Source organism: Micropterus dolomieu, unplaced genomic scaffold, assembly GCF_021292245.1.
Source record: "Micropterus dolomieu isolate WLL.071019.BEF.003 ecotype Adirondacks unplaced genomic scaffold, ASM2129224v1 contig_13071, whole genome shotgun sequence".
NCBI lineage: Eukaryota > Metazoa > Chordata > Actinopteri > Centrarchiformes > Centrarchidae > Micropterus > Micropterus dolomieu.
This window is the reverse complement of record NW_025742057.1, coordinates 32,010-56,279: the sequence shown is the minus strand read 5'-3', so window position 1 is coordinate 56,279 and position 24,270 is coordinate 32,010. Positions and strand designations below refer to the sequence as shown.

The following is a 24,270-nucleotide window of genomic DNA, read 5'->3' as shown; positions in this document are numbered from 1 at the left end:
TACATGTATGCTCGAATGAGTGAGGAGAGCTCCGTGAGCCTGTTATTTATCCAGCTTTAGGGTCAATCATATCATCCCACAGAGACACATTGTCCCTGGATAACACAGAGAACAGAGATATTTTGACTATTACGTTTACACAGATTCAGTACCACATCACAGATGAGTCTCCCTGAGTCCAGGGTTACATGCAATATGTTTGGAATTCCCATTATAATAGATAGATAGATAGAGTTGTTCTTTTCCTTATAATTCCTGCCTTCAGACTTCTATCAGTATATGAACTTGATTTGATCTCCTGGGTATAATGGGTCTAATCAATTTTCTGTTGGTTTATATGTGCACATAAGGTTAAACTCCAGCAGGAATGCACTGATTCTGACTGTACTGATTACATGAAACAGGGCATGGTGTGTTAGTGCACCTTAGTCTATAATTCATGAGTGTTAATCTGTGGATTGAGTTAGACATTGGAAATAGTCAGAGGTTAAAATCTCTGTTTCTCTCATTGTGCCGTGCCAGTTAATTTATGGCAAAATCTGCTTTCTTTTTCTTCTTCATTGTTTAACCATTTTCCCCTTCCTCCCCAGGGTTATTTTGCAGAGCTGGATAACTCAGAACTCAGCCACCTCATCCCCCCGTCTCTGGAGAACAAAAGGAATGTGCTATTTGGCAATCTGCCAGAGATATATGAATTTCACAACAGGTAGGTGAAATGCATTCTGTATATTGCCCTGCCATGTACTCTACTGTATCTATCAAACACTGATTTCAACAAGGCTGACCACAGGATTAAAAATGGCATATGGAGGAGTGAGAAACTACTCCACACTAGATTAGGGACAGAACCATGTGCTTGTCAAATAAGGTGATAAGGTGATAGCACATATCTATCTCTCTTCTGTCAATCTAAAAGCCAACTATGAAGTTACGTATTACAGTGGCAGCAATAATTTAGTAAAAAGTCAGGTGTGTGTTGTTCTTTTTTTGATTTTGTCGAATGGTCAACAAAATCATTTTTTTCAGTATACTGTATCTGCTTATTTTTCTTTATTTTTAAGTTTTAAACATGTACACTTTTTTAAATTATTATTTACATATGGCCTTTATTTGATATAATTATGCAGGTGAAAGTAAAGTGATAAATATTTGTTGTCAGTCCACTTAGGGCCTGTTTTACTAAAGGTTTGTAAGTAAAAACGTGTGCAAACTTGATATCACCAACAAATTAGCATGTAAGCTGATCTACTATCGGTGCACGCAGAATGACGTCTTTCAAAAGTGCAAGATAGCACCTGTTGTTCATTTACTACTTTTGCCTTAATGAATATGCAATTTGGGGCGTTTCAATTTTATTGTGAAAAGTAATGGGAGGGTAACATGCAAATACATTTATTTACTACACGCAATGTGATCTAACATGCCTAAAAGCAATTTCATGTGAGTACAACAGCATCTGTATTTAATACATTTGAAAGGAAGGTGCAAACCGCAGTATTGCATTAGAAAAGGTTGATGGAAACGACAAAACTCGAAAAAATTCGCAAATTCGCAAAACAGTTTTAACGCTTGAAGTCAATCTCTTGTTGAAAAAGAGTAAAAGCGCTAAATGGGAGATAATAAGTTCTGACGTAGCGAACTTGTAACTCACGACTGATCAACTGTTTCTGCTGTCGGCGTCTTGCCCAGTTGTGCAGAGTTCTGCATGCCTGCCGAGAATTTCATGCACATTCGCGGCTGGTAACGCTCATTTGTGCTGAGAAAAGAGGAGGAAGCAAATCTCGGCAGGTAGCCTTCATCATCTGTTCTGCCGAATTCTGCATTCACCTCTTAAAGGTCCTTTTCAGATACTTTGCTCTGCACACTGATCAAATGGGGTTATCACTGCATATTTTTGCTGAATGCTACTCTACTGTGTAAGGAAATATCAACAACTCTAAACGTTCTTAAAATACATACTTCGAATGATTTATCACCATTGCCGAACCCCACAAAGAATATTATAGCGTTTAAAAGCATTATTTGGAGGTGCATGCAATTCACGGTATAACACCGGATATTCCCACAACGTGCGGAGACATGGCTGCAACTTGCTCGCTTGAAACACATTTCTGAGGACCTTTCTCCATTTTTCTAAGATCAGTGACCATCAGGTTCATGCGACTGGTTTTGTTACTGGTGTGGAACCCATACATCTTGTTTATTAGCCATGTGTAACATCAACTACTGACGTAACGACGGCCGTACAGGGACAGGGACAGGAGATCGCAGGGCGACCGAGCACGGTGCGGACGGTCGGTGATTGTGCCCTCTGGCTGGATGAAGCTCGATCTGCTGGCATTTCCTCGCGTTTGGGTCATTCCAGCATACTGTAGCTGTTTCTGCTGGGGTTTCCCAAAGCAGTTTTTCAGTTGTGCTGTCCCAAGTACTTAGTGCAATCTCAGACAGGAGGTGCAGGTACAGACGATTTCCACATACTCGGGACGCACTGAATTAAACAAACTAAGATTTTTACGCAGTGGCTGCACCCCCTCCCGACTCTCCATGGCAGAAACCATTAAACCATGCAAAACCCTCATTTAAATACTGCCACCTCCACTGTGTTTGCAGCTGTTGTGTAAATGTGCAATATTTTAGAATGCACACGCAATTTAGGAAATGTTAGTAAATCCGGCCCTTAGTGTTCCACCCTCTGTGTTTGCTGAAGGCAGTCATACACACACACACACACCAACACACACCTCAGTGAGTTCAAGTCTTCCTGGCAATTGAACATTACAATTAAAATATGTTATTTAAATCATGGGAGGAATGGCAAATACACTGTCAGGATGGTGCATCTCTGTGACTTCCACATGATCTCCCTGCTGTTGAAAGCAGGCTTTATCTTCCATATATACAAAGTGCTTTGTGACCCTGGGACTACAACCAAGATCACTGATAATGTAGTACAAACTGACTAAATTGTATTACTTAATTAGATACAGAGGGAGTGTTTACATTATCAACCATCATTGCTGTGTGTGTCAAATGTGCAATGCTTCAAATAAATAAGCTCTGTATCTTTACTGATATGAGACGCTAGTCATACTAGTGTATATCTTATTTCACCTTTGCTCTAGCAGCACTGTCAGTTTTTGTTTCTTTGCACCTAGCATGACTACTGTCTGTGTGGGATGTGTCCAGACTGCAGAGTAATCAGTTCAGAGATGTTGTTTTTATTACACACTGACCAAACTGACCTCTTCGGGAAAAATCCCACTTACCTAGTGGTATGCAAATAACTGTGGATTTATGTCACCCTTGATTGTAGGTAGTAGGCTATTCATCTGTGCTTGCTGACATTTCCAGACTACATTTGAGCAGACAGTCACTCTATTTAATCCATTTTTTACAAATTTGTACTTAAGCATTGTGCATGGATAATAAGAGAGAAACCAGCTATCTCACTCATGGCGCCTGAGCAACGGAGCAAGTGGAGCAAATGCATCCCCATTACTCAATTAGGGAGAGCAAAGTTATGATCCATCTCACCCCGGAGAGAACCTGTTCCAGCTTCTCCCCTCTGGTAGGCGCTACAGAGCACTGTACGCCAAAACCAACAGACTCAGGAACAGTTTCTTCCCACAAACCATCACTCTGACGAACAGCTGACTCTGACTCACAATGTCAGGAACCATTCGTGTGCAATAAACCAGTAACTCTGCCACGGGTTTACTGGCTACCACTTACCAGTTATTCATCATTCTCTATTTCAGAGCTGTTCACACTGTTCATATTGTATATTGTGAACTGTACCTACCTCATGTACATAACACCACACATAATACTTATTTATTCCAGCATTCTTTGCACTCATCACACTGTGTACATGTATGCTTGTATGTGGATGTGCACCTGTATATCATATCCACCTCTGACATGTACATAATAATAACATTAAGGGTAATAATAATTTTATCCTGAATCCTTTGCACTCTGCTCATTGCACTATTGTCTCAATCTGTCTGTTTTGTTCATAGTGTGTATATATGGGTTCTCTATACTGTAGCCTGTGTTTGATTATTATTGTATCATTGTACTAGTAAGCACATCGTGAGCATTATGCAAGAATCCATTCCTCCTATGTGCACACATCCCTGGCAATAAAGCTGATTCTGATTCCTTAAAGGCAGAGTAAATGATTCTCTAGAAGGATTGGTTATTGTTTTAAACTCCCCTGCCAAACAAATACATCCCTCTCTTCTGCACCCCCCAAATTTCAAATCTCTGAGGTTTCTCCAGCATTGGAACGCCTTCATACTCTTCAGACCTTTTCTTCTTTAGCTGTTTCTCAACCATCTCTCCTTCTTCTAAGTGTGAAGGGGTCCAGCACGTTCCAATGTGCCGGTGTATAGAACTCTCTCTGCCACTGCACGAACACTAATGCCACTTGTTGTTGAAAGGCTGAAACAATGTTGTGTGGCAAGGTCCACATCACTTTTTTGATTTCTATTTTCAGAGCCAGGGCTGTGTAGGAAAACTGGATTTTATTTCAAAGCACACAAAACGCAGAGCTAGAAAACCATGAGGAAATTGTTGCTGAATTTAACAAAAGTGTGAGACGGGTGGAGCTGGAATCCAAAAGACCCAAAATCCAAATGAATGACTACAGCAACTGGACTGAAGGGATGTCCAAGTTGTTGAAGCTAGTTTAATGACTTAGTCACTTAAAGCATTAAGTAATTTGGCTTCCAGCTGGTCAAATTATATGTGTTCTTATTCTGTTTGTTCATGAATTACCTGCAGGACATTTCTAAGGGAGCTGGAAAACTTTGCAGAGAAACCAGAGATGGTGGGAACCTGTTTTCTGAAAAGGGTGAGTAGCTTAGTGATGGTGTGTAGTACACTTTACCAGGTACTGCACCTAAGTACAATTTTAAGGTGCTTGTATTTCCATTTAGTTACACTTTTAGTTTACACTTTCACACCACTACATTTTCACAGAGAAACATTCTCTTATAAATAATAATAAATATATATAATAATATTTTTTGACCACTTTTAGTAAATTTTACTGATAATACTTGTGTATTTTCACTTCACTATTTTATACTGTCATATTACTACTACAGTAAAATATCTGAATACACATACCATCACATCTGAGAGACTAAAGGAATAGGTTATGAAATGAGTATTTGCTTTTGTGGGTATATCTACAATGCTACAGTCAAAGGTGTCAAATTTAGAATGGAGGGTACATGTCCCTACTTATATCCAGCAACTACTGGGTTTTACCTAGCAATAAGTTTGATCAAAACAATTAAATATAAGCACTGTTGTCAGTCAGCATCTTGTTAGTGTATTTGGTACTCAAATGGTAAAGAGCTCTGCTACGCTGCCTACCTTTTTCACACCCTCAGCAACTAAAAATCTCCCATTTGGAGATGTTTTTTTTGTCCCCACCTAAAGTGACAGGAAATATCCGCTCTTGTGTACGGAATGTGGTACACTCAGTGGCCATATTCTTAGAAGCAAGAGTATTAGAAACACCTTTCGATATAATGCAGTCAATTACAACTGCAAACTACAACCTCAATAATAGACATTTAGCTAAATAATTACCACCCTGACGGTGTGACGAACTGAACGTTATTATTTTTATGATGGTAGAATTTATGGCCAAGCTGTTGTATTGGATTGCATTAGGATAAGGATAAGAATGTAAAAAAATGTTTTCTACAGGATGTTTTCTACAACACATAGTTGCACAAAGTAGTAATTTGTAAACTTATTTTGTAGGAAACATGGTTAGTATACAGTGAATCCTACAGTATTTAGTAGATACTGTTAATTTCATGATGCCTTTTAATGAAAGGCACAGAATGAGTAGATGAGGTCTACCAGCTCAGCCAGTGATGGCAGATTGAGCAGCAGCTAGACTGACCGGAAACTGGTGAGAATATTTAAGGCCCCCTCTTCACTCAGAGATCCCTTTGTGTTGTCAGAAAGAAGAGCTTCAGGTGTATGAGAAGTACTGTCAGAATAAACCCCGCTCTGAAGTCCTCTGGAGACAATGTGGAGACAGCTTCTTCTTTCAGGTAACACGCATACACCCAATATCAGACAACTTCTTATTCCCCATATACAGTAGCAACAAAATGTATTGTCTGACTTGTGGCGCTGTTTATGATGTTAGACTTACCATTCAGCAGGAAAACGCTGACCAACCTAACACTAGTATTTAAATCTCCTGCCAGCACTGCCATCTACACTGTTGCTGTCCCATTTTGTAACTTGTAACCATTTGTGTTTTGATATGAACATTTTAACCACTGCAACTTTAACTCTAAGTAGGTCTGGCATGTGTCCCTTCCTGAGTGTGAATGTTTGGTGTTTGTGACAATAGGAGTGCCAGAAGAAGCTGGATCACAAACTGTCTCTGGATGCCTACCTGCTGAAGCCTGTCCAGAGGATCACCAAATACCAACTCATGCTCAAGGTACACTGCACGCATGCACATTCTGCTTCCTCCAGGTGTGTGAATACCTGACTGACTGTCCAGAGTCAATGTTAACATGAAGATGATCTTGCCCTAAAGTTAACCAAACCTCGTATCAGACCCCCCAGGATATAATAATTTTATTTCAATATAGAAATAAACTTTTACATGCAAATACTTCACATACTTTTGCCTTATGTTAGTTGCAATCACAATTTATAACGTAATTGAGTATTGAATTTTTTTATATTACATTTTAAGATCTCTTTTCCTCATGTATTGTATAAATAATATTTTGCAACCCAAAAAATACACAACCCCTGCGATGGACTGGCGACCTTTCCAGGGTGTGCCCCGCCTTTTGCCCGATGTCACCTGGGATTAGCTCCAGCCCCCCATGACCCTGTACGCAGGATAAGCGGTTTGGCGATGGATGGATGGATGGAAAATACACAACCAGTCATCTTCATTGTTTCACTGACATTTTCAAATGTCAGATTTCATGCCCAAGTTCTGACGTAATGAAACTCCAAACATTTTAATAAGTAGCAGACAGGTAAGGCAGAATGGGTCATAATGATTTCAGCCACGTTCCAATAATGAGAAATAGCCAGTTCTTGCAGATATGCAGTTACCACAAATAATTGAATAAAAATATTTTTCAAAGACGTTCCTCATAGGTTCCTCTGTGTGTGACAGTCAGCTTGACCAGCCCCAGATGGAACGCTCACAGTGTTGAACTTACTGGTGGTTTACTCCCCCAGTGTTCTGAACTTTGACACCACTCCATCTCCATAAATCCCAATACAATGAGTTCCCAAAACAATGATTAAGGCAGAGGAAATTTACAAAACATTTAACATAGCATCAGGAATGAGCTGCTTACATGAGACAAATGCTGCGCTGCAATGCAATGCCGTGACATATACTGGATTTTAATATTAGGATAACATTTAAATTCTTCTGAAGTCAGCATTCCATTTTTGTAGAACAGTTGCTTACTTGGATGTTCTTATTACGATACAAATTCAATAGTATTTCAAAATTCAGAAACAGAGAAACAGGATTAGCGACAACAGGCAGAACAGGTTTCAAAAACGGGTTCCGCTCAATACTGGCTGGACGTTGTGTCACCTTCTAAACATGACTTAACAATCTGGCGGGGGAACAGACGTGAAGCCAGGGCTTAAAAAGCTATACTGACCATACACAGGGGATAGGTGTGCCAGTCGACGATTGCCTGCAGCTGTGAAGGTCACACCAAACCATGAGAACAAGCCCACAACTGCGCCCTGAAGGACAGGGAGAAAAAGAGCGAGCGAGAAAGAGAGCCACAGAAACAAAAACCCACCAAAGCACCTCACACTCACTCAAAACAAGAAATGAAAATCAAACACACAGGCTGTCATTTCCCCGCTTGTAGAGTCGTGACATCCTCAACCTATCAGTGTTAATGATAAACTCTGCCTGGGACTCCTGTCTTCCTTCTTTCTCTTCTCTTCTTCATTAATTTTACAAATATTGACATTGTGAGTTCATGACCCCGTGACCTCACTGGTAGCTACGGGCCTGCCTCATTGTCTACATCAGTCTTGTTCTCACTTCTTTCCTCTTGTTTATTTTTTCTTTTATCCTGCCTGTCTTTATTCAATCTGTCTAACCCCTTCCCTCCTAAATGTCTTCCAGGAGATGTTAAAATGCAGTAAGGGCGAGGGGACAGCCGAGTTGGAAGAGGCGTTAGCAACCATGCTGAACATCATCAAGTCTGTCAACGACTCCATGCACCAGATAGCCATCACTGGCTTTGAGGTCAGTAGAATTAATTCTTCTTCTTCATCATCATCATCATCATGTACTGTATACTGTAAAATTGAAGAAGGTGAAAACATAAGAAATAAGGCAGCAAGCTGCACTTTTTTTAAACCTTATTTAACTATGGGGCCAGCTGGTTGTGTCAACTCAGTTTAAAAAGTTATACTGAGTGTTCAACCTCTTTGTTAAGTTTACCAAACTTACGATAAATTGAAACTTGAAAATAGACCAACTTTAGATATTAAGTTGAGCCAACAACTGTTAGTGTTATTAGCCTTTAATTTGAGTTGTATTCATCTCTCGCTCGTAAAGCAGTGACAGGTTTGGTTCCCCATGCACCGCTGCAGCATTTGCTGTACTGCTAACAGCAGAATTCAAACATGCATGGTGTTTGAGTGGATTGGTGTTTGAAATCTGTGGCTGAGATATGTTAAAAAAAAGTGGACAGTTATCTTCAACATGGTTTGCATTGTTTTAATATTATTCAGAAAAGAGTCATGTGACTCATCTGAGATACATGACACAACAAACATCTATCATAATTTTACTCAATAAAGTAAAAAGAAGACTTTTGGGAGAATTTTAACCCAGATGGATGATATGAGGGTCATCCATCATCTTTATGTTCCTGAACATTTCCAAGTGAGAGTCAGTGTTGTTTGTAATGCTATGCCTGACTATATGACTGCAACAGCAGAGACCTAGGGCTGTTGACAGTATTCATATATTTTACACTGGAATTGTGACGTGGCTGCAGTATCGTCACTAGTACTGATATTGCAGTAACGCTATGTAAGTAGATCTGGGAATCAGAGAGATTCTATTAGTCTTGTCTTGACACTTTCCAACAGGCCATTACAGCTTTTAGACGTTACATTTACATTTATTCATTTAGCTGACGCTTTGGGCGGCTGTGGCTCAGGAGGTAGAGCGGGTTTGCCGTTAATCGGAAGGTCGGCGGTTCAATCCCTGGCTCCCCCTGGTTGCGTGTCGAAGTGTCCTTGGGCAAGATACTGAACCCCGATTTGCCCCTGGCGGCTGTTCCGCCAGTGTATGAATGAGTGTGAATGCTAGTTTCCGTTTGAGCACTTAGGCTCAGTGTATGAATGTGTATGACTGGTGAATGCAGATGTACTGTAAAAGCGCTTTGAGTGGTCGAAAAGACTAGAAAGGCGCTATACAAGTACGGAGCATTTTATCCAAAGCGACTTACAATTGCTATACATGCCTCTGGAGCAACATTGTTGTCTCACAGTTAGCGGCTTGGTGTCAATCAAAGTTATACAATGTTGCCATGCAATTGCCCATTTGTTTTTCACATGTGTACCATCAGGTAAATTTACAACAGAGACACATACAGGCCAACGCCACGGAGCAGTATGAAGTTACCCAAAAAGCACAGTGAAAAAACAATTACCCACATCCAGCCTACTCCTTTGGAAACTTTATTTAATGAGATTTAATGTTAACACAATTTCTCTTGACTGTGCCTCAGTACTACAGACTTAACATTGCTCCAGACAATGTGTGCTACATTAACCACAGAATATGCTAACACCAGCTTCATCAGGCTAACGTGCAAAATAAACAGTAACGCAACATGAAAAATGGCAATACTTACAGACTGCAAGTCAGAATCATTTCAAGCCATCCTTTGAGCTTCACATACTTCTGCTCATAGAGTCCGCACAGGTCGGTAGGTAGAACTTAGCAAATGAGTTAGCGATCAGACAGAGCGCGTTTTTTGCAGTGAGAGGCCCCTTTTCCAAATGTTTTCTATTGGCAGTGAGCGTTTGGCACGCTGCTAGTGCACCCAAACTTCAACACAGAGCAGAAAAGTTTTATTTTCATTTGTCCTATCAGATATCTATAGTGGCTGTTGCTGTTTGAAAGGAAAACAGCCGGCCTGGAGACAAATAAGTGTGGTAGCCTTGAGATTTTGGGTAAGTTGTTTTCATTAATTTAAACTGCACTAAAAGTTAACTAGTAGCATGCAGTTCATGGTTTGTTTTAAGCTAATGTTAGCTCACTTTCAACAACATTATCATTGTAAAGTTTACTTAGTAACAAAGTAACAAGTCTAATTCAAACTTGTTAGATTTTTTTCTGTTAGAAAAGAGTTGGCGAGGCCTAAACCCAAAATATAGCGCTGATGTTAAAACAAACATTTTACTCATTATCATGAGAGCTACATAAAAGTATGTTACTAAAGTTACTTAAAATTAAACCGCCGAGATCTACTGATCATTTTCTTGATGATGCTGCTTATTCATCTTCCAAAAACCTGTTCTCCTACTATTCTCTACTCTGCTGCTCTGATGCTGTCTCTCCTCTTCTGTTAAAACAAAACACATGAGACAGTGAGACTCACTACACTCACTGACACTGTAGAGAAACTCTGTGGTGGTTCACGTTAATTTAAATGTTTGTAGTGCAGCTATGACAATGTCCACATGTTATGCCTGTTGAACAGGTGTATTGATGAAGTATTGGTTTGTACTCGCAGAGGTTTTATTGCACTCTCACCACTAGGGGTTGCACGTGACTCAGCCGCTTCGGAATATAACATAAGGTGCTTTTTCTGACTTGATAGTCTAACGTGAGCTGCAGGAGACTGCAGGGGTATAAAAACTGTGGCTTCAAGTCAAACACATTCTACCTGCGTGAGCTACTGTAAGCTTTGTACAACGACTGAGATTGCGGCATATGCAAAGAAAAATACTGGACTTGGCGCCTAAAGCCGCCTTTCTCCCGCAAGGTTTTAATGTCATGTGACATGGTGATGTTTTGCAGCTCCGGTAGAAGTTGGAAACAGTTTCTAACCAGCATGCTCTATGTTAAGTCCAGCATGCATCACATTCAGCGCTGCGCAGCGCTGCATGAAGTCAAACGCACCTATTATTAGAGCCCATAATTTGGATTTCCACAACACCTACCTGCAAAACAGCACAAAGCAGTAACTTAATAAGGGCATACAGGAGCAGATCAAAACGAGGCCTCATACTGACTTTCAGTCTGCTGAATTACTGACCACTGACAAACTATAGCTGTCTGTCAGCTTCACTAACATAGCACACTGATGTAGAAAGCATGAGGGTTGTCAGGAACAGGGTTATATTAGAGTTACATTGAAAAGGGAAAACGATGGGGTCATTGTTCAAAGTAGCCCAAAGGTGGGGACCACTGGGAATTTTGTGCCATTTTTGTCAGTGTTTTTCATTCTCTTCAAAAGTCCATATCAGGTCAATACAATATTTTGAATAGCATCATATATAGCTATTTCATAGCTAAAAGCTGTGGTACAGGTTGTAGTACAATGTAATAAGTTGGTCTATTTACAACAGTGGGTTAATTTCAGCTTGTATCATTTGTAGACAATGGTAGAAACATTATACTCTACATACAAAATTATCTACACATATGTCTTACAGATTTTCCTTTATTTCCCCCTAACCCCTGCTTGATCTTAGCAACACAATTGAAGCGGGATTGTGCACATAAAATGGTTGGCAATGCAAAAGGTTATGTAGTGAGTGGTGCTGTAAACGTCTGACTGTCTGTGTGTCGATGTTCACAGGGAAACCTGAGTGAACTTGGGAAGCTGCTGATGCAGGGATCGTTTAATGTGTGGACCGACCACAAGAAAGGCCACAGCAAGGTACGACCCTACACTCCAGTAGCATTATTGTCCCTACATCATCAGAGATAGAAATAGAAATATTACAATGCCATGCATGTCAAACAGCACCAGTCGAAAGGAACTGCTTTAAAGAGCCGCACCAGTGTTTTTGCAAGTTTTAGCTCTTTGACTACAAACCATATGTACCTTACGTTTTTGCTGAGCATTTTCAGTTGAAATTAAAATTTCATGCTCTAAAACTACTAATTTGCAACAATTTACTGAACATAATGTTTGATTGGTAACATTTTGACATGTTAAGGAAAGTTCGATAGATAAGAAGATAACACAGTGTTGTTCACTTGGCAAAAAGCAAAGTGTCTCCACATATCTGAGTCTCAGATTTAGTGCAGTTATGTTTTGATTCTAGGATGTGAATGTCGATATACTTTGAAATTAGTCTCTCTGCCTGCTAAACAGTATTGTGTTATCTTTGACAGTTGTTTGCAGTAATAATACCACATTTATCACACTTAATTTGACAACGATACACTAAGACTTGTCAACATTTATAATGATAATTGAACTGTGGAATGCCTGATAAAATGACCTGATTTCAGGTGAAGGACCTGGCCAGGTTTAAGCCCATGCAGAGGCACCTGTTCCTATACGACAAGATGCTGCTGTTTTGTAAGAAACGAGAGGAGACTACGGATGGACACGAGAAGACCCCATCCTACAGCTTCAAACACTCGCTCAAGGTCAGTTACAGATCTTGTGTCTGAGCAAAGTGTTGGGTATTTTGTTTGTGGGTGTGTGGCAAAGTGATTAAAGTAGTCTGAAAGTCCAATTAAGTAGCCGAATTTGTCTTTCAGCTAAGTCCTAAAGTCATAACTGCTCATTTTAATGGTATCTGCTGGCGAAGTGTTTTAAGTTGAACTTAAGTTGAAATAACTGTTAATTCGAGTGTTCCTGTCGAGTTATTGACCTCTGTTAGCACTGCTGAGCTGCTTTTCTATGAGTGGAACCCTGTTTTGTGTATCTCGTGCAGGCGCACAAGGGCTCACATGCCTCTTGCACACAGGTGACTGGAGATGCTAACCATTCTTTTTTTGATTAATTAATCTATTAATCTATGATTCATTTATTAACTAATCTAAATATTTTATAAAAAGTAACTAACTCGTTAATATTTCAATATTTTACTCAATCATCATCCTGGAAAGAAGCACATTAGAAGAATGATAATAGTGGGATATTTTAAAATGTGTCTAATTTGCTTGTAATAATAATAATAATAGACCCTATTTGTCAGATGCCTGATCAGAAAAATACTGCAAAATTTAAAAGGATTGCTGCATGTCAGCCCTTTCCCTAAACTGGAATTACTTGAATTCAAACTGGTTTTAAAAAATGGTTATGAGGTGGATTTATTTCATCACTGGATGCAGTGATATGCAGTAAAAATCACTGGCAAATGGATATTTTGGATTATTGTGTAAGCCACACTCATACATGGCTGTTATGTAAACAGAAAATATAAAACGGCAGAACGTTAGATGGTGCCTGGTGTGACATGACGTTACCATAACAATAATACATTTTTTTCATTGAACTCAGTCTTCTGCAATCCTCCAAGAGTTTACACCTAGCTGTAAACTCAGCCAATGGACCCAGCTTTAATCTACCATTGGTCAGTGTGACGTATGATGTCACTTGATTAACAAAACCCCAGCGCAACTCCTGCTCTCTCTCTTTTCTCTGGACTCGACCACTGAAGCTGCAGACATGCTGTGTCCCAGCTTGTTCCGCTCGGAGTGTCTGCATTATGCTAGCGTACAGTAGATTAATCCGTATTGTCTGTACATCCAAACCTGATATATCTTATTCCTCCGTACTATAGACATCCATTGCAAAGTATTAAAAACACAGTCGGAGAGCCGCAGCGTTGCACTGGGTAAAGTGTTTCTTAATGTACCATTGTTTTGACTCACTCCCACATATGCCGCTGAAAATAGCTCCTCAGATTCCCACCCAAACAGGTTGCAAAGGAAGTCAAGTATGAAAGAAATTCAATCACTTATCCTTTCTGTTCAGCAGACAGCTCAGTATATCATGCTTGGATTTTTGTCTGAGTCGTAATGAACAGTGGCAAGATTGCATTCATGTGTGCTGAAAAGCACACCCACATTCATCAGTAGAGCGTGAACAGTAATGAAATGATGCAGTATTTAAACTGGTGTATGATTTGACCAGCTCCTTTCCCATTCGTACCTGCTTTTAGAATTGGCTTTGACTCTGTTTTGTCACCTCAAGTGACGAAAAAGATCAAGTTTCTGTCTGAAGGTGTGTTCAGGTCATTTGTAGTTGTCATTGGCAGCTCAATAAAATGCAGAAGATTTTGTTTAAGAGTGGAGGATGTTAGGACTCCAGTGACTAGGAATCAAGAACAAGATATGAAAAAACTGACAGATATACATATATAGTTAGATTTTTTAACTGTATTTATTAGCAAACTCAGACAGGACAAAATAGTGCATTTGTTTGTTCATTTTCAGCGGCGTGTGTGGGATTGATTCATCTGTGGAGTGTCAAGAAATTCTCAGATAGCCTCAGTGTTTGGGTTATTTTGGGTTGTGTTAATGAACTTTTAGGCATCTCACAGTGTCTCTGCCCTACTGTCTCTGTCCAGATGAGTGCTGTGGGGATCACAGAGAACGTCAAAGGTGACAACAAGAAGTTTGAGGTGTGGTACAACGGCAGAGAGGAGGTTTACATCATCCAGGTATGTTGATGCTGGCGTAATGATCACACTGTTTTACTTTTGAACAGTGACAGAAAGTAATGAATTCAATTTACTCAGGAACTGTACTAAAGTAAACTTTTTAGATACATCTGACATTTAAGGTATGTCTATTTATATTCCATTACATTTCAAAGGGAATATTGTCCTTTTTACTGCACAACAATTGTATTTGTAGTTATAGATAGATGGTTAATAGTTACTTTACAGATTAAGCTTTTAAATAAAAAAAACATAAGGTTATAAAATTAAAATCCATTGCTAATCCAGTGGTTCCCTTAACATTTGGCTTTTGACCTTACAGCAAACAATATCACAATATCAGGTTGCAGCCTCATGCCACATATCTGAGTTGTTAGCAGTTCCACTAAAGAAACAAACTATTCTGTTAGATGGTTTCATTTAAATAGCTTTAAGGCCAAGAGTAGTACAAAAAACAGCTATTATTAGACAACTGACTGCTGCTTTTGAAGATGTTGTCAGTCCACTTTAAACATATGGAAAAGCTGGATTCAGTGATCTTTTCCACAATCCTCCTCTTGGGGGCAGTGTTGCACCACACAACTCCCCCACTGCACAGTTTGTCACTCCGAAAAAAGCATAAGTGTTGTTTTGTTGGTTTTTGTTATGTGTTGCTTGATATGTGTGTATGTGTGTGTGTTCTTTCCCAGGCTCCTTCCATGGATGTGAAAAATATGTGGGTGTCAGAGATTCGTAAAGTTCTTACAGGCCAGCTACAGGCTTGCAGAGGTACACACACAGACACACACACAGACAAACCCCTATGTACTTGAGAATATCTGCTTCCTTGTGAATATTTACCCCTTATATAAGAACTTACTTTGGTTCCAGACACATAGCTATATGTATCCATTTATCTGAACATGTAACGTCTTACTTACACATATACATGGTATGTACACGGAAACATTGTATTTCTAATCACACATTCAACTAGTTGCTGTTGCTGCTAATGCATATTCACAATTCTCCAGCTATGTCTGCATACTGTACATCTAAAGCAAGCATTCGATTCACTTTTTCCCCATGCTGGGGCTCTATCAATATTTCCTCCTGCAGCAACTCAGTTTCTTTCTGTTATCATGAAATTGTTCTTGTCAACACCAGTATCTATCAGCACATCTTGGAGTCATCCTTTGCTGCAGTCTGGAGATAGGCTTGCCACTCTCTTGTACCAACTGCTAAGTCAGGGAAATGTCCTCTTCCTAATACTGTCTGTGAACTACAGACGGAGAAGATGTAACATACAAACACAAACTCCATCTAATTAGGATTCTTTTAGTTGTCAGTAAGACAGAAATGCATCACAATATTTAGGATTTGTATCAACAATATTGAGTGTCTATTTTAACAGTTAAAAAGAATTTTAGTCATGCTGATTCAATTACTGATCACAAATGTCATTCAACCTCCAGTGTATCAGTTTAAGAAAGTACATTTGGGGCTCTAAGCATTCACTCCGGCACAACTCCAGTAGCCCAAATAACACACACAAGAAGTGATGGATTTACATTTCCCTTTTGGTTGTAACTTTTATGAGCAGTGACCTTAGGGAAGTACACTTCAGAACAAAAACATGGTTTTTATATTATAAAACATAACTGCTTACTGAGTACTAATTTGCTCTCACAATCATGTTTTGAGAAATGTAATCGCTGCCTGGATTATTAATAAATCTACTGCTAACGAGTTTAAGAGGTTGTATTATGCTCATTTTCAGGCTCATCATTTTATTTAGGGGTTATTGGCTCCAGCCGCCCGCAACCCTGTACGCAGGATAACCAGTTGACAATGGATGGATGGACCATATTTTTGTCATACTGTACATTTCTGCAGCTCCTCTTTTCACCCTGTGTGTTGAAGGCTTTGTCGGACTAGCCGATTGGCGAGCGTTATATGCATTTTGCTGGACTACAAACGAGCTGTTCAGAGCAGAGTTTTCTGTGGGAGATGGGAACTCCCTTTGGGCTGGACTTTTAGTTTTTTTACTTTGCAAACCTAAGGAGAGGGGAAAAAGCTAAAAAGCAGAATACCACCTTTTTAAAGCCACTAAAAGTAGTTTGAATTGTAGAAAAATCTGAAATAAAAAGTCATTGTTCCAATTTACCTGCAATTAAAACTAGAGATCTACTGTCCATCAGTCTATAAAGATTTCAAGAGCTTAGGTTTAAAGGCATGTCAGACATAGCAGCACAAAAAGAACATTATGAAAATAACTTCCAGATTGAAAAATACCAAAGTTGTTGGCGCACCATACCGCCAGGTGCAGGACCTCCTCCCTGTATGCAGACTCTTTGCTATCGCTGATCAGGCCAGTCACCATTGCGTCATCTGCAAACTTAGTAATGGTATAAGAAACATGTACGAGTATGCAGTCATGGGTCAAGGGAGTACACACAAGGTAGATTAATTCAGCATTTTACAACACAGGGTTGTATAATGAGTAAGTTGTAACATACACAAAGTCCTACAAATAAAGCTGTTTTACATAGTGGAGTGCTGAGGCTGAATTAAGAAGTCTCACAGCCTTAGGGGGGAAAAGCTGCTCTGCAGTCTGGTGGTGCGGCAGCTGAAACTTCTATATCTCTTCCCAGAAGGCAACAGGATGAACAGCCTGTGGCCGGGGTGGGTACTGTCCTTCCTTCCTTCCTAATATCCTTTTGCCTCTGCGTCACCTCTCCATTATAACTGATGCTCGGTAGATGGGTACCAATGATCTTCTGCCCTTCTTCTCCTGGGCCGTGCACATCCAGATTGTGAGGTTTCCAGTCAGGATTCCTTCTATTGCTCCTCCGTAAAAGTTAAAAATAACTTTGCCCTCTTAAGCTTCCTTTAGAAATACAGCAGTTTGTGAGCTTTCTTACCTAGAGTGAAGATGAGAGATGACCATGACAGTAACTGTTCACCTGCTCCACATCAGCTCTGAGCACTGATGTAGACAGGAGTGTGTGTCTGCACCTCCTTTTCTTCTAAAGTCAATGATCAGCTCCTTGGTTTTGCTGACTTTCAGCAGTAGGTTGTTCTCTGTGCACTCTCATTGTTGTTTGAAATCCGGACGATGATGGTGGTGTCGTTCGCAACCTTCACAGCATTACTCACCATTTTCTCATTTTAATATATTTTTGATGTTGTATTTCTGATTTATTATTATTTTATAGATTAATCAATGAATGGGAAAATAATAACAATTATTTACATTGTTGATTAACGTATTAATACTTGCAGCACACAAACATATATATGCTCTAACATATATTCACATCACATACACAGCCAAACTCCTTTCTCTTTATCTCTGTCCCCTGGTTTCAGCCCCCTCTCTCTCCCTGTGTCTTTCTACCTCTCTCGGCCCTCATTGTACCAATAAACATCAGTCGCCCACAGTTTCCCTGTATGGTCCTGACTGACAGGAAAACCACCCTCTGTGAGCCGCACACTGCATGTCTGAAAACCCTTCTGTGTGTGTGTGTGTGTGTGAGAGAGAGAGAGAGTGAGCAGACTGACTAATAACACAGCAGCCCTGTCACGAAGCCCGGAGAGCAGAGACTGTAGTAGACTCTGATGGTCCAGTGCAGCAAGCATGTTTGTGTGAGTGATTTACATCTCTGACTCCATGTGAGGAGGGCAGAGGGAAGACAGAGAGAGAGAGAGAGTGAAGTTGGTAAAGAAGAGAAGAGGGTGATGGAATGATGGGTAGAGAGAGACAAAGAGAAAGAAAGAGAGAAGAGATTTCGGAGGGCTGAGATGAAGGCAGCACAGAGGGAATGAAGGCAGGCTTCAAGGTATAAACATTAAAGGAGGGAGAGATTGTGTGCTGGAGGGAGAGAGAGAGAGAGAGAGAAAGTGAGATTGTATGAATGTGTTGAGGAAGTGAGAAAGGAGGAAGAGATGAATTCTAAGAAGGAAATGTACAGATAGAATCCTCATTCAAAAGAATAGACACACTTCCACTTTATTACAAGTTGGATCTAATAACTAATAATAATAATTTAATTTAAAGTGTTGATGATGTTCAAGCATTTATGGGGTTAGGGTCACTCCAAAGTCGTGTGATAGGGCAAGAAACAGTCAGATAATCAATAGCAAACAGTTTAGCCAGATTGAAAGAGCGCACGCAAAGTGCTAGCACACTAAAACTGTTTACACACACCAATGGCAAGTACATTAGATCAAAGCTGAACCAATGAGTCAGTATGCAATGGATGTTATATCGATAATAATTGGTCACTACTCATGTTTCCTACCCTGAGGACTTCTATTTAGTAATGTTGCGCCATCTGAGTGTGGTTATTATTACCAATAACAACGAAATCAAGCTGAGCAAACAGCACATGGAGGGCTCCGGTGTTGAACACTAGAGTGGAGGAGGTGTGAACACCAGTCCAAACTGTCTATGCTTGGGTACTATACTCTGGAACTGGGTGTTGAATGTCCTCACAAACAAACGGTTGAGATTGTGCTCAATGCTGAGCTGAAATCGACAAACAGCATTCTGATGTAGGTGTTATTTTCAAGATGTGTGAGGGCTGAATGGAGGGGGGTGAAGATGGCTCTTTTATGGACAGCACGGAATATATTATCAATGGAAGCAAGTATTACCTATGACAGAAATAACACTCGTCGGTGTCAGAAAAGGAAGTGCAGGGATTGGATTGAATGCAGTGCACTTTGAGACAATCACTGCACCCAACATCACACAGCCAGATCAACCTAGCTTGGATCCAAAGCCTACTTCTGACTAATGTCATGTTGCAGGAAAATAAAAATAGATGAAATAAGACTCCGGCTAACTCAGCAATGGGAAATCACTGACAGTTGTGCCCACGTTTTTACAGAGACCTGGATTCAAGCACCACATCCGGGTTTTGGATTCGGTGTGTGTGTACTCGGCGGGTGGACCATGTTCCACACAGTCAAGTACTGTGAGTGGTGCAAGTGCATTTCGGGCATGTCCATCTCCCTTTTGTAGATGGCAAATAGAGGTGCATAATTTGGTCACAATGAAAGGCGTTGGAATGGGGTTGGAATAAGCCTCTTAATTAATCACAAGTGTGTTTTGGGCGTAACATGAATTAAATAATAAATTAAATTCCTTTTAAAAGATGGATGCACCTGCAGGTGCCGCATTCCTACTTAAATGGCAGATGAATGGTGCATTATAAAAAACATAAACTGATAAAAGTAAGTACAGACTCAGCAGAGCGAGAGAGAGAGAGAGATAACATAGGGCCCTCTGTGTTTACAGAAATGGTGCTTGGTACTCAAACTTGGTCAGAGCATTCTAGGCCTATAGCAGCTTAACTAAGAGATGGTTCAGGGCTGGGTCAGGGGAACTATAAGCTTTATCAAAGAAGCAAGTCTTAAGCCTACTCTTAAATGTGGAGATGGTGTCTGGTTCCTGAACCCAAACTGGAACCTGGTTCAGCAGGAGAGGAGCTGAAGCTGAAGGCTCTAGCTTCCATTCTACTTTTGGAGACGCAGTACTTTGTTTATTCACTGTACATTTGTTGCTTACAGGAACTTCTTACAGTTGTTAATATTAAGGTTTCCCAACCTTAATATTTCTGTCTCACATTAATTCAATGGGACAGTTTTTAGAGGCCTGAGGAGGTAAAATTATTCAGTAATTCTAATGGGAAAAGGACACATTAGAGTAAAGACTAAAAAAAGATCTATATCTGCTTCCATATTCTCACGTGAGCCCTGGAATTTTGGTGCGTACCAACACCCAGGTTGAATAGGTAGATTTCCAAATTTAAGCAGCTATATGCAGAAAGTAGCAGTGAGAGTGGAGTGGAAAACTGAAAGAAGAAGTTAATGCATGTGAATTAACTGCATGATGTGTGAGTGTCATATTAACAAGACACAATGCCAGCCAGCATTCCATCATCAAACAAATGCACTGTATCTGCCTTTGAGCATTTCCTCCATCTCCTCAATGCTGCTCCTTGCTAAGGTTCTACTCTCAGACTATTGGCTGCAGACCTCAATGTGACCAGGATTTATGAATAAAACATTGTTCGATCCATGATGAAAAAATATCCCTTTGCAAAGTACAATTCTTGGAGCATGTGAAATGGCTCCATGCTGAGTCTGCATTTCTGCGACAGGTTCATTGGTTGCTTGGAACAGGAGGTGACAAGCCTGATCATTCACAGCTTGGTATTTTACTTCTGTGAGCTATGCATTTGGCCAAGGCTGCGCCTCACTGTCTGCAGTTATTTTACTAGATTCATCTAGAGATTTCTTGTCACACAGCAGAATCCAGTGGCATGCCAGATTTGTTAATGTTGCATTTATGCAGCCTTATTTAGATATCGTTTGACATCCAAATCTGTATTCCCAGTGACTTTCTATCTTTATAGCGCCACAAAGTGATTCTGTCAAGTCAGTGAAAGTAGCTTATGGAGTTGATGCAGAGGTCTGGGAGATTTTAAGCATGGAAACAACTCGTTAGAAAGGAATGAGAGGGATGTGTGGGATATTGGAATATTAGCGTTGCAATGACTTGAGACAGACTTGAACCCAAAAACATGATACACAAACAATCAGATACAAGAAAGTTCAGTTCAGGCAGGCAAAAGGCAAAACCAGGGAGTCAGTCCAACAAGCGAACAAATCCAGTAAGGAGCCGACAGGGGAATCAGAAGTCCAGGTGTCTGTATAAACGCTGCTTCACACGGAAAGGTTATGTACGCTGGTTTTCACGCAGACGAGTGATGTATAAAAATTGATGTGACGTGCATTAGAGTCAATGGAGTGGCACTCTAATAGTTACAGTTGCTACCTAGAGAGGTTGAAAGGAGAAGTACGATTTATTCTCTTTCCAAAACCTAAAATAAATCCAGAAAAATGTTGGATGTGGATTGTTCCTAATGTTAATGTTAGTTAGCTAACACTAGCTAACTTCCTACTAAATGTAATGTAATAAAGCCCTACTGTTCTGCTTTTTAATGATTGTAATAATGAATAGAGGCCTACCCAGCTTTACAGGAACAGTGTTGATCATTCATATTGTTGTCATTTGTCTCAATCGTCGGGGGATGCGGTGGTTCACTTGTACTGTGTGATCAGTAGGCTTTAGCTTCTCTCTTTCATTTTATTTCACTTCCGTTTGAGTCAGTTTGAGTCAGTCCGACAGCCTGAAGACAACCTTCACATGCACAATGCAACTGCAAAACTGTCTGCTTCTTTCTGAGATCGCTTTTTCCAACAAATTGGACAATATTTCTCTGGGGAGTGCAGTAATAGACAGTGGCAGCGCCGACAGTTTGTTGGACTTATCAACAGTAACTAATGGGGGCGGGGCTTAGGGAAGGGTCAATTGGTATAATGATGCCTCTCACATTTAATTTCATGTCATATCACACATTGTCAGTTTACCATTCAAACATTCAAACCATCAGTGATATTTGTGCTGTAAACATACTGCGTGACAATCGTGCGTAATGCTGTATGACTGCATTATGGCACTGCAGAGGACAACGTGAATGGAAGGATTAGAGAGTGTCCATGAGGGACCATGAAGATTTTCTGGCCCATGATGATGACTGGCTAATACGTTGATTTAGATTCCTGTGAGCCATGCTCTTGGATCTGTGTGCTGAACTGGGTCCAGCTAGGGCTGGGAGATGAGGTGGAAAGTCTTTTTTGTTATATTTTTGTGAAAAAGAAGAAAATGTATGTGTTTTTTTAAATAAGACATTAGGATTACATTTGAGCACATCCATCGCCTTGTCAAATTGTCAAAGAGTTTTTATTTTAATCAAGCAATGTTTCATGAATAATTTTACATAATTGTATTAAAGATTATCCTCCCAAAAAACAAGGCATCAGTCATTTCAGTAAGTGCCCCAAAACAACATCTGTTTACAATGAGGTGACAAAGCCCTCTAGCAGCTGTAGTAATTATGATGGGAGCAAATTAGGTTGGGTGACGTCGTGCTAGAGGGACAAAGTCTACTCTGGAGGAGGTCAGGGGTTGATGGAAGGAAATGCATTCATTATGTTTGCCATTATAGATAAAAATAAATCCATTATAATGCCAGGAAGGGACATAATATTCCAAGAAAAAAAAAGATTTTCTGTGTTTTTTTTCCAGTCATCAATAATACCAGACAAGAGTCTGTTTAGACATCTGAGAAGAGGCGGAGCTTTCAGACAGTTTCAGTCAGCTGAGCCCTACCTCATGAGGGTCATCCACTAATCGGAAGGTTGCTGGCTCCTCTCTGCAGTCCAAGTGTTCTTGGGCAAGATGCTGAACCCCAAATTGCTCCTGTAGGCAGCTACTGCACTGTGTGTGAATTTCACATGTAGTATAAAGTGCTTTGAGTAATCAGAAGACTAGAAAGGTGCTAAATAAGTGTAGTGCATTTACCAGATGAGGGACTGCAACAAAGCCATTAACAAATGTGTGCAGTTCTTTCCCAATTCTTTCTGCAGAACACAATGAGGTATCTCAAAATACTGGTTGGTGAAAGTAGCTTAGATGTGATGGCTGTTATTACCATATGCATAAGTGCTTTTAAGTGAGTACAGAGCCTTTAATAACTGATGCACATCTGAAAAATAGTATTTTCAGATTTATATTTGTATATTGTATTTAGTGGTTGCAGTTATATATTAACTCTTTAGTAAATCTTAGTGTACAAGGTGATATATATATATATATATATATATATATATATATATATATATATATATATATATTTTTTTTTTTTTTTTTAGTTCACATCTAATCTCAACGTTGGTTCTTTTAACAGTGTATGTTTCCCTAACCTTAACAAAGTAGTTTTAGTTGTTTACCAGACTTTACCAGACACTAATCATGTTGGTGGCAGTTTAGAAAATGCACATATAAATAATTTCCGTCATAGTCATATGGCACTGAAGAAACAATGTTGTCAATGAATGAACAGTAAAATGTTATGTCTCTCTTGTGTTCAAAGAAGCCAGCCAGCTCAACATCTATGGGGCCCCCATGAGGTGAGCCATCAGCTGATTCAATATAAACATATTTTCATGGGGAACGTAAGGATAGTGGGAAATTAAGTTGTAGGGATTCTGCTTTAGCATTTAACAATTTGCTCATTCCATTTTTACCTGTTCCTCTACTCCAACAGGACTGTGCGTAAGATGATGCTGAGACAGTCTGATTCATCAAGTCCAGAGTCAGGCTTCAGGAGGACCAACCCTAGCCCTAACATGAGGCAGAAGAGAGGTGAGAGGTCACGTGTTACCTTAGACTCTAACCCAAACAAACTCTTTAGTAACAAACATCTTCCATTGCCTCCTGGATTAAGTGAAATAAACTGTAGATGGGACATTAAGTGTGAAGCCTTCAGGTTCCCCAAGTCAGCATCAGGACGGGAGCTCAAACGGAGGGTTCAGACAGAGACAGAGAGAATAGAGGTGCTGAGAAAAATAACATGTTTTTAAACACTAAAGTAAGTAAAGATTTTCTATTAGACACCCAAAGTAAAATTCTGAACATGAAAATTAACATAATATGGGACCTTTAAGTTAGTATCT

The 24,270-nt window shown here is 39.9% G+C and overlaps 1 protein-coding gene across 2 annotated transcripts in view; it reads left to right on the top strand.

Moving 5' to 3' along the window:
* The window catches only part of mcf2l2 (MCF.2 cell line derived transforming sequence-like 2), a 117,639-nt gene that overhangs the window by 72,174 nt on the left and 21,195 nt on the right, over positions 1-24,270 (top strand). For both annotated transcript variants that reach the window (XM_046042469.1, XM_046042468.1), the window contains exons 17-27: positions 591-706; positions 4,789-4,858; positions 5,991-6,083; positions 6,392-6,484; positions 8,171-8,293; positions 11,874-11,954; positions 12,536-12,676; positions 14,608-14,700; positions 15,390-15,468; positions 23,688-23,724; positions 23,862-23,959. In XM_046042469.1, the coding sequence (XP_045898425.1) occupies positions 591-706; positions 4,789-4,858; positions 5,991-6,083; positions 6,392-6,484; positions 8,171-8,293; positions 11,874-11,954; positions 12,536-12,676; positions 14,608-14,700; positions 15,390-15,468; positions 23,688-23,724; positions 23,862-23,959 (1,024 nt within the window). The remainder of the gene's footprint in view (positions 1-590; positions 707-4,788; positions 4,859-5,990; positions 6,084-6,391; positions 6,485-8,170; positions 8,294-11,873; positions 11,955-12,535; positions 12,677-14,607; positions 14,701-15,389; positions 15,469-23,687; positions 23,725-23,861; positions 23,960-24,270) is intronic.